Consider the following 10130-nt stretch of genomic DNA (forward strand, 5'->3'; position numbering starts at 1 on the left):
CCCCCGGCCCCGCTCGTCCCGTCCGTCGTTTTCGTCTCGCGCACGCGCGCCCACCGGAGCCGGACTGGGCCACGCAGCCACGGGGGTTCGCGCGCGCGCGCGCGCACGCGGACCAGTCATGTACTCGCCGCTTTGTCTCACGCAGGTACGTGACGCGCACGCGACGGCCGCGGCCAACTTTGGCAAAGTTGGCGCGCATATGCGCGCGCACACACACACACACACACACACACACACACACACACACACACACACACACACACACACACACTTCGCACCGTCCGTCATTGGACGTGACACGCCCTGACCTCCGAAGCGCGTGCGCGTGAAGGCGCATGAGCAAAGCGGCAATTGAATTCAAAATCGGAGCTTTTGCTCAAAGCAACTTTGAGTCACAAGCAGCTTGAAATGTGCAAGTGCATTTATCTTCAAATGTAACGTTTTGTGCCACGTTTTTTTTGGGGGGGAGGTGGGGGGTCTGCACATGTCAAATCCATTCGAAAGGAATGAGTTCAAATGGACGTCAAGTCCAACTTGTCGGTTCTTTTTTCTCCGTGTGCGTGCGAAACACTTCGGCAGGATGAGTCATGTCACGAGCGATGTCATTCGCAATATAATAATTTACACGATGATTACGCAGTAAAAATAAAACAAAAACGTGCGTTTCAAATTGAGTGCGATCTCATTCATTGTTTTCATATGAAAATCTCATTTCGTGTTTTCATCCGCGAAACGCGCCAGGTTGCGCTGAAAATGACTCGCGGGGAAATTCATGATTGCAACATATTTTTAGAACATATTACAGAGCGCCCAGTCAACACGCGCGCGCACTTTTAGCCTACATATTCATTCCGAGAAATGTTTGTATTTATTTTCCTCTCATCAATTCGTAATGATGGAAATGCTTTCAAATAACTACAATGTCGAAGTTTTTTTTTTTGCTCATACATTCGAATAAAAAGACCAAATTAACAGAAGCGTGTTGATGTAAACGCAGTCGGCAGGTGGCACTTCGAAGGAACAAGAAATACGATCACTTGCTTATGATTAATTACAAACCAAAACAAATGTCAGAAATGTGTGAAAATGTCACGTTATTTTTTTCTTTCGTGATGTACATTGATTGGTAATTATTAAAAAAGTGATGCTGTCTTCATAGTGACGCTGTGAGTGTGCGTGCGGGTGTGTGTGTGTGCGTGTGTGTGTGCGCGTGTGGTTGTAGGCGAGAGTGCACAAGGAAATCGATTTGTAAAAATAAAAATAAAAACTCGCAAGAGGCGGTGAAGACATGGCAGCAACAAAAGGAAGAAAAGAAAAAAAAAACATCTACTTCATTTGAGGTCCATCTGTGCTTGCGTGCGTGCGTGCGTGTGTTATCGATGAATGCATTGATTTGTATGTGAAGTCCAGAATGTTCCCAAGAAAGTTAGGGTCTTCTTTGCATTCATTCAGTTATGACGTGACGTCAAAATTAAACAAACAACCCAAATTTAATTGGAACTATACAATATATATAGATATCGATCTCGCGAGAGAGAGAGAGAGAGAGAGAGATCTAATTGGAACGATACAATATATATAGATATCGATCTCGAGAGAGAGAGAGAGATCTGTATGTTCGTATTGATCTGAGCTCTCGCGTTTTTGCGTCTTTGATGTCCGTATTGATCTGAGCTCTCGCGTTTTTGCGTCTTTGTGAGGTTTTTGTGGTGGTCACGTGGAAATGGCCGGAAGGCGCCGCTCACGGTCGCGATGCTGTAAATGGCGTCAAGCAAGTTTGGAGGGAGTCAGGAAGTGAAACGCCGCAACGTCATCAATGACGGACTCTCGCTCCCACCGACACCCACGCTTGCAGTGTGTGTGTGTGTGTGTGTGTGTGTGTGTTGTCGGGTGGGATTTGGAGAGAAACCGCGACTGCTTGGATGTCGGCCAACAGGGAACAATGCGTCGTTGTGTTGGATTGAGGCCTGTTTGGGGAGGGGGGGGGGTGCTGCGATGCCCGACGCTGTTAGCTTCTTTCATCCTCATGTTGCCATTTTCGCTTTTTCCTCCTTCAGTGGCAGCCAAAGTTTTTTCTTTCAAGACCTCCAGGACACGGTGAACCCCCCCCCCTACCCCCCGACCCCCATCGCTCGGGGGAAAAGTGAAAGCGCAATTTGCAAATACCTGTTGCCAAACGTACTTTTTCAAGGTCTTTCGACACACATTTCTTCAAATGAGACAGATTTGGTGTTGTTGTACAAACAGTGGAAGTGATCCGTCCAACAAAAGCTTCCCCCCTCCCCCATCTGACAACATCCAGAGATGTCGTTCTCAAAAGAATGTCGTCGATTGCCGCAGGCGTCAACGTAACAAAACGGTCGAGGCTCTTCAGCAAAATCTCGGCCGGGCTTGACGCACTTCCGGGTTTCGCTCTTCTTCTTTCAAATGTACACTTTCAAACAAAATAATGCGTCGCCACCTGCAGGTCTATAGTGTAATTGCCCCAAAAGAAACGGCAGGCACAAGGAAAAGTAGTCGGTAAAAAGTCTGTGAAAAACCATACTGAAATCCACGATGTGGGTGTGTGTGTGTGGGGGGGGCGTGGGGGGGGGCGGTTGTCGGGGCAATTCAAAAGAAAAAGTTCTCGACTCTCTTCCCTAACAACCCTAACACGGCTTGTATACAAGCCGTGTTCCGCCAACATTTTTGATTTTTCACGTGCCAATTTGAAGAGTTTGTGGGTCACTTGAGGCTGCTGAGTCGAAACGCGACTTTCCGTTGCTTTGGCTCGAGTTTGGGGGGGGGGGGATAATTGAGATTTGTGACAATGAAGCGATGGATCTTGAATGTGCTTTGACACTTGACAAAATGCACTTTAAGTCGCGTCCGTGTTTCCTGCTAAAATTTGCTCATTTCCTCAAGTTTTTTTTTTCCATGAGGCATGATTTGCATGCGCGCCGTCATGTTTGGTCCCTTCATCCCAAATGAACCAACGCGGCGGAAAAGACCGACACCGAGACGATCGCAATGTCTGAATTTGCATCCGGTTCGTCCAAAATGCGGACGATCCCAAAGACTCGAAAAAGCGATGGCATTTTGAAAGTGGCCGAATGAAAAGCGCCGTGCCGCGCCGCGCCTCGTACGTGACCGAAACACGCGTTCCTCGTCGCGCGACTGACCCCCCGCCCTGTCGTTCCGCAGGACGAGTTCCACCCGTTCATCGAGGCGCTGCTGCCGCACGTGCGCGCCTTCGCCTACACGTGGTTCAACCTGCAGGCGCGCAAGCGCAAGTACTTCAAGAAGCACGAGAAGCGCATGTCCAAGGAGGAGGAGCGCGCCGTCAAAGACGAGCTTCTGGGCGAGAAGCCCGAGGTCAAACAGAAGTGGGCCTCGCGCCTGCTGGCCAAGCTGCGCAAGGACATCCGCCCCGAGTTCCGCGAGGACTTTGTGCTGAGCGTCACGGCCAAGAAGGCGCCCTGCTGCGTGCTGTCCAACCCCGACCAGAAGGGCAAGATGCGCCGCATCGACTGCCTGCGCCAGGCCGACAAGGTGTGGCGGCTGGACCTGGTCATGGTCATCCTCTTCAAGGGCGTGCCCCTGGAGAGCACCGACGGCGAGCGCCTGGTCAAGTCGCCGCGCTGCGCCAACCCGGGCCTCTGCGTGCAGCCGCACCACATCGGCGTCTCCGTCAAGGAGCTGGACCTCTACCTGGCCTACTTCGTCCACGCAGGTCAGTCCGCGCTTCGCTTGTCTCGCCGCCGCCGTTGCCGCCCGACCGACCGACGTTTCTCCGCAAATTTTTCCACTCGGGCAAATCCTTCGAGGGGGACGACCGGCTTTGTCGATGCGCTTTTCAACGCGCCGGCTTTTGAAGGCTGACTTTGGGTGGGCGGGGCTTCCGTAATCCTCCAACGCGTGTCATTCCGAAGAAACGACGCTCGGTCGGAGGCTCGTGGCCTTTTCGCTTGCGTGATGGCCGTCTCCGTTTTGTGAGAAAGCGTTGCTCTCCGCCCTTTTGTGGCGGCCTCCGCTCAGAAGTTTGTTCCTCGCGGAAACCGATTGATGTCGCAGGAGAAAGCGCCGTGTTTGTTGGTGCTGCCATTTGTTGTCGTCAAGGCGACGCGGTGACTTTGTTCATTCGATTGCCGTCGACGAGGCTTCGATGCTCGGCCGAACGTGAGAAGGAAGCCCGACGGCGAGTTGGTCCGCATCGGTGTCGTTGTCATGCAAATCCCGATCGTTCACGAAAGGTTCAGCCCGCGAGGTACGAGGCCAGCCAGCGACGCGAGGTCGGAGGGTCGACGCGCGGGCGGCGACCTCTCTCCCGTGTCTGTTTGAGCGTGTCGTTTTCACACCCGCACGGGGGGGGGGGGGGGAGGGGGGGGGGGGGTTCAGGGGCCCCCGGTGGCAAAGCGCAAGCCGACCCTCGCCCGAAGGCCGGATCGGATGGCTCGAAATGCCGACTCGGCCTGGTGACATTTGGAAGCGCAAGCCCGGTTGGGAAGCCGAGCCGGGACTTGACGAGCCGACCGGAAACCTCCGCGGGCTCGCTCGCTGAGGGCCGGTTTGAAGCCCGGCCCTGGCTTGACGCCGCCGCCCTTGTTGGAAAGCCCAGCTCGGGGCGCGCGGACGCAAGCGGTATGACGGGGCGACAGAAGCCGCGCTGAAAAAGCTCCGGAGTTTGAACGGGAGCGTGCGCACGCGGGCTGGCTGAGAGGAACTTGGAGGTGCGCTGGAGGTGCGCTCGTTCCGATCCGGCGACCCCGCGTGACCTCGCCGCCAAAGAGACCCCTTTCATGTCCAACTTGAGCCCTTTTTCTTGCTGAGCTCCGTGCTCCCAGCGGGATGCCTTCAGGGAGCACGCTCCAAAACACTGACCCACACTCAGTGCTGGGGACGCCGACACACACACACACACACACACAGGTCCACACTGCCGTTTGCTCTCAGCAGCAGCGCGCCGAGTGGGCAGAGCCACGCCGCACTTGTGACAACTTGCTGCGCCGAGGGCTCAAATGAACCACGACCCCCCCCCCCCCGCCTTCCCCATTTGGAATGAATGGAGCTGCAATCCGATGAGGTGCTTCTCTTGTGTCAACGGGGATGGCTTTTCCCTCTTCTGAATACGGAACGCCGGGCGTGTCTTTGGTGGAAGCTTTGGCAGCGCTGGACAAGCGGTGCGTGCGTGCACCAAAGACTTTGGCATTTCCGCTTCATTCAGCAAAGTCACTTTTGAGGCCGATTGCCGCCCCCCCCCTCCCCCCCTCAGACGGCCAGAAAAGAAAAATCCGTCTTTTGTCGATGAGAGGCTCTCTTCCAGAGCAGGCGATGTCCCCGAGGGCCTCGGCGGCGCAGGCCGCGGGCCCTCGCTGCAAATAGCTCACCGCCGTGGTTTTTCGGCGTGTTGCAGAAGCCATTTGCTGAAAATCAACACAGCGGCAGGGATTTGGAGCGGCAAAGTGTGAGCGCGGACGTGTCTTTCGCCGTTCAAAGTCAATTTGGGCAAAGGCGAAGCGCGACGCGTGCTTTGCTTCGAGAAAGTGTCACCGAGTGACTTGAACACTGGAAAAGACTTTCAAATCAAAGTGCTTTGATGCGGGGGAGGGGCGAAGCGGGCCGGATTCTTTTTGGGGCCCGCATCCAGCAGGTGAAAGAAGACGCACAACGCCGACTGTTGGGCCCGCAGCTGCTCGTCAGATGTTAGCTCTTAATTATTGATTGGGGCGGAAGGGGGAGGGGCCGTCTCACGTTCAAGCGGAGTCGTGATCGGCGATGGGGAGGCCTTCGCACTGCGTCGCGCCGCCGACGGAAAGGAACCTCGGCGCGCGTCGCGCGAGCTGCGCGCGCAGGACAAAGAAGCCGACGGAGCCGCTTTCCGCACAAGGACGGCAGAAGGGCCGTCCATGCGCGCGCCCAGACGGCGGATCGCGCGTGCGCTGCGGCTTCCCGCTAATTAAATTGGGTCTCCGTCCATTAGACGGATGGACTGAGCGCGGCTGCTGAGTCAGCGCAGGTAGGACAGGTCCTCCTCCTCGTAATGGTCCTCCTCCTCCTCCTCCTCCTCCTTCTCGTAATGGTCCGCAGAGCAATTCATTTGGCCCCGCCCTCCGCGTCCTCGGGTCACGCCGCCTTTCAAGGATGCAGCAGGGATGGGGGGGGGCTTAAACGTGTGTGTGTGTGTGTGTGTGTGTGTGTGTGTGTGTGTGGTGAAGCTCACCGTCTTCATTGTTCAAGAGATCAACTTGAGACGTCTTGTCAACTTCTGCCCGATGGCGATGACACTCGAAACCCCCGCAGGAAACACGCCCCTTAACCGCAGCCCCTCTCGCCGAGTCCCGCCCTCCCGACCAACTCAAAGGAGACATCTGACAGCCCCCCCCCCAACCCCCCCAGACGCACGCAGGTCGCGGGAAGAACAATTTAGGAAGTGACAGCCAGTAAACATGATGCATGGCCCCCCGGCCCGCCGACTTCAGCGTCTCCCACAGGGGCCTCCAACAAGTTGACACGCTCACCAGAGTCAAAGGTCGTCGTCATCGGCGGCGGCTGCTTGTCTTGGAAGGGCCAGGAAGCGCCACATCCCCCAGACCAAATGGTTTTTCTCAAGAGTTCCGAGGCCCCGCCTTTTTTTTTTTTTTTGCCTCGTTTGCCGAAGGTGTTGAGGCTCAGGCGATGTCAGCGGAGGGGCGGAGCTTGCTCACCTGCCGTCCCCCCCGCCCTCCCTAGTTGCGCCCCCGTCTGCGTGTCGCAGGTCTTGAGGGACTCGAAGAAGAACTTGCTTCTCCTCTCGCTCGCCCGGACCTTGTGTTGAGTTTTGCGTGGCCGCTTTCATTTCCATTTGGCCCCTCCCCCAGGACTCATTCAAACCACCTTTGACACTTTCACGCATCCGCGATTGATTTTCACTTCATCAGGCCGCGTGCGTGCGCCTGCCCGCGCCGAGTGCGTTTCCGCAACCGCGAGGGCGACAACTTTGTTCTTTGCATGGTTGAGACTTTTTGACAGCGCGCCGTGCTTTTGTGGACATCGCGCGCCGCCCAATGAAGCGTTTGCTCCTTTTCTGGCACGGAGGGCGCGTGGTCCGCGCACGGGCTTTGCGAAAGTGCCCGCGAGCCCGACGCTTCATTCGACGGCACGCGCGCTACTCGCACACGACCGCACCGCTTTTGTGCAAAAGGGAAGCCGGGTTGGGGAAACGTTGGGCGCCGCCGCACGCAGACCATGAGGGGCTTCTTGCGAGGACGCACACACGTGCACAATCGGAAATGAAAAGTGTCGGGAAGACTCGGCGACCGAAATTTGCAAAGAGTAGCGGTGGTGTGGGGGTAGCGAGGGGGGGGGGTCAAAGAACAGGAAAATCTTGTGTTGCTGTAAGTCGCCACAGGGCCGCCTGCTCCCTGCTCCTTAAATCCCATTGCCTAAAGCAGATGGTGCGCCCCCCCCACCCCCCTTGTAAGACCTCCTTTCTCGCTCCCTGAGAGGCCGCCAGGATGAAGGAATTCAGCTCCGCGGAGCCTTTGCCTTCTGGCAGCCTGCAACCCTCTCCTCCCAAAATTCTCAAAACACTTGCCTGGGTCTGTGTGTGGGGGGGGGGGGTCTAAGCGAGAGGATGGGGTGTCACTGTTTAAGAATAAGTGTGCATATGGGGTTCAGTTTGTGTAACAGTTTCGCTCTGGAAGTGAGGGACTGCACATGAAGATGTGTGTGTGTGTGTGTGTGTGTGTGTGTGTGTGTGTGTGTGTGTGTGTGTGTGTGTGTGTGTGTGTGTGTGTGCGCACCAGCAGCAGAGTGTGCCACAGGTTAATGAGGCCTTATTGACTGATTGTCCTCAGCTAACCACTAAAATACACGCACGCACGCACACACACACACACACACACGCACACACTGATTTTCGGTCACAGTGCGCAGGTCAAAGTTGATTTGTAGAAGGGTGGAGTTGTGAATGAAAAGCAGCCGCCTTGATGGCCGCCTTGATACGCGTGGCGTATTCATAATTTAGATGCAGCTCTCACACAGGAAGAAAGGCTCGCGCTGTCTCTCTCTCTCTCTCTATCGATTGTTTTAATTGCTGTGAAGACGCTCCCGGCGAACGCAGATGTTGGAGCGCCGCTGGACATGCGTGCGTGGGCGCGTGCGCTTCTGTGGCCGTGCGTCGCGGCGTCGCACGCCCGCCGTCGGTTTTTGACCGCGGCCGGTGAGGATCAATGTTCCCGCAGCAGGTGGCCATGTTTGTGGACGGCAAATGAAACAAGTCATGGTGAAAAAAAAATTGTGTTGTGTTTGCAGATCAATTCTTGCTGTTTGTGTGTCGTCAATGAGCTGCTGGTCACGTGACCGTTGCTGACCCACTTTGGTCTTTTGTGCGTGCGCGGGAGCGCCGACGCGGTCGTCCGAGGTGACGGCGGCAGCCGCGTCGGCCGCTGGATTTGGCCTCCATCAAATAGCAAACCGATCTCATTGGGATGCGACCGCCCCCCCACCTCCGACGACTCAGCACTTCTTGTGGACCAAAAAATGCAACCATGATTTCATGAATGAGAAGTCAATAAAAACGAAGGAATGCGCTCCAAAAATGAAATGCTTTGTTTGAGTACACAAGTTGACCCTCGAGTCCACGCCAGTCGCCCGGCGTGGACTCTGCGGTCCCTGTTGCCTCATGCTTTTGACTCCTTTGACTGACACAACGTCGTCGCGTCTCGCATTGGGCTCGGCGGGATCGAATCCCGCGTCTTGCTTCGCTCCCGTGTTGGCGTCCAGACAGTTGTCGGTGCGCCGCCGCCCCGCCTGGGGCCCCTCCTGCTGTACAGATGCCGGTACAGATGGGACCCCCCTTCATTGCCGCCTGCGTTCCCATCAATTTGTCATTTGTTCATCTGTCCGCATGAAATATGGAGAATGGGAAGCGCACGGTTGTTGTTGTGTTTTCCGGCTGGCGCAAACGAGGCTCACGTGCCGCGTGATATGGGAAAGGGAGGAGGAGGAGGGGGGGGCACCGCCCTCACCCCTCCGCCACTCATCCCGTCTTGCATCGCTTCACCTTGACCTCCCAAAGCAAAAAAGTCGTGGAGCGCCCACTCGCGGTTGCAAGCCCAGCCGACAGGCGGCTGACCCGCGGCCAAGGCGGCGGCAATTGCGCGTGCGTGCGTCCGAGCGTCGCAGCGTCGGGAAGATGAAAAAAAAAGGAAGGGAGGGAGGAGCGCGCACGAGCGCGCGTGCGCTCCATTAGGGAGTTTGGATCATTAGGGAAAGTGAAGCTGCAGCGAGCGATCGATGCGCACATTCATCAATGGGACTCCGCCCACTGACGCGCACGCTCGGCACCGGTGCCGCGTCAGCATCTTGCAGCTCGGGCTCCCGACTTTGCTCTTCACGCCGTCGGCCGCGTTGGCCACGAAAAGCTCTTTGTCGCTCGCTCTCTCCCTCTCTCCGTCCGTCTTCGCCCGCTTGGGTGAAAGGATGACCCGAGTGGAGGCTGCGACTCTTTCCAGCCGCCAGACTTGAATGAACACAATCCAATTCGGCTTCTTCTCAAAAGGCTTTGCAAATTTGCCCTGGTTAAAAAAAAAAACTTCAGACTTCTACGTACGTACGTATGTCTCCAGACCACTGCTCATCGTTTTTGCCGATTTCATTTGACAACAAATGCTCTTCTAACTCCAACGACAACAGAAACGCACACGCACGCGCACGCGCGTGTTTTTACATGTCAATTTGGGGCATGTAAAAAACAAAACAAGAGTTTCATTCCCGTCCGTCTCTTTCCTCCGCAAATGGGATTGAGGACGGCTCCAAAAAGGTTGTTTTCTCTTTTGGAGTGAGCGCCGTCCCAACGCGTCGGGACACAAACGGCCGAAGAATTGGTCCAACAAAACAATCCTCCAAATACTGTCGTTGTCGATGAATTGCTCGTCGTGCCGCATTCTTTTGACAAGGAGGGGGAGGAAAAGGAAAAGATGCGCGGCGGGCCGACGGCGTCTCGCCGACGCTCTTCTTGGGACGTTTCCGCCTCGCGCAAGAAGATGAACCGCCTCAAATCAATGGCAGAGGTCAAAGTGGATGCGCATTGGCCCTCGTGTTGGCTCATTTCCACGTCTGTCTTCTCGTTCGTGATCGACAGCGGCGAGGGAAGCCCCCCCCCCCAACCC

The 10130-nt window shown here is 55.9% G+C and overlaps 1 protein-coding gene across 5 annotated transcripts in view; it reads left to right on the forward strand.

Annotated features, from left to right (window-relative positions):
- nfia (nuclear factor I/A) overlaps window positions 1-10130 on the forward strand; it is a 35605-nt gene that overhangs the window by 14941 nt on the left and 10534 nt on the right. For 4 of the 5 annotated variants that reach the window (XM_019855834.1, XM_019855832.1, XM_019855835.1 and 1 more), the window contains exon 2: window positions 3184-3712. In XM_019855834.1, the coding sequence (XP_019711393.1) occupies window positions 3184-3712 (529 nt within the window). Of the gene's footprint in view, window positions 1-6; window positions 146-3183; window positions 3713-10130 lie in introns of those variants that run through there. The other variant, XM_019855836.1, reaches the window with a different exon arrangement.

The sequence above is a fragment of the Hippocampus comes genome, unplaced genomic scaffold (assembly GCF_001891065.2).
Source record: "Hippocampus comes isolate QL1 unplaced genomic scaffold, H_comes_QL1_v1.1 scaffold463, whole genome shotgun sequence".
Lineage (NCBI taxonomy): Eukaryota > Metazoa > Chordata > Actinopteri > Syngnathiformes > Syngnathidae > Hippocampus > Hippocampus comes.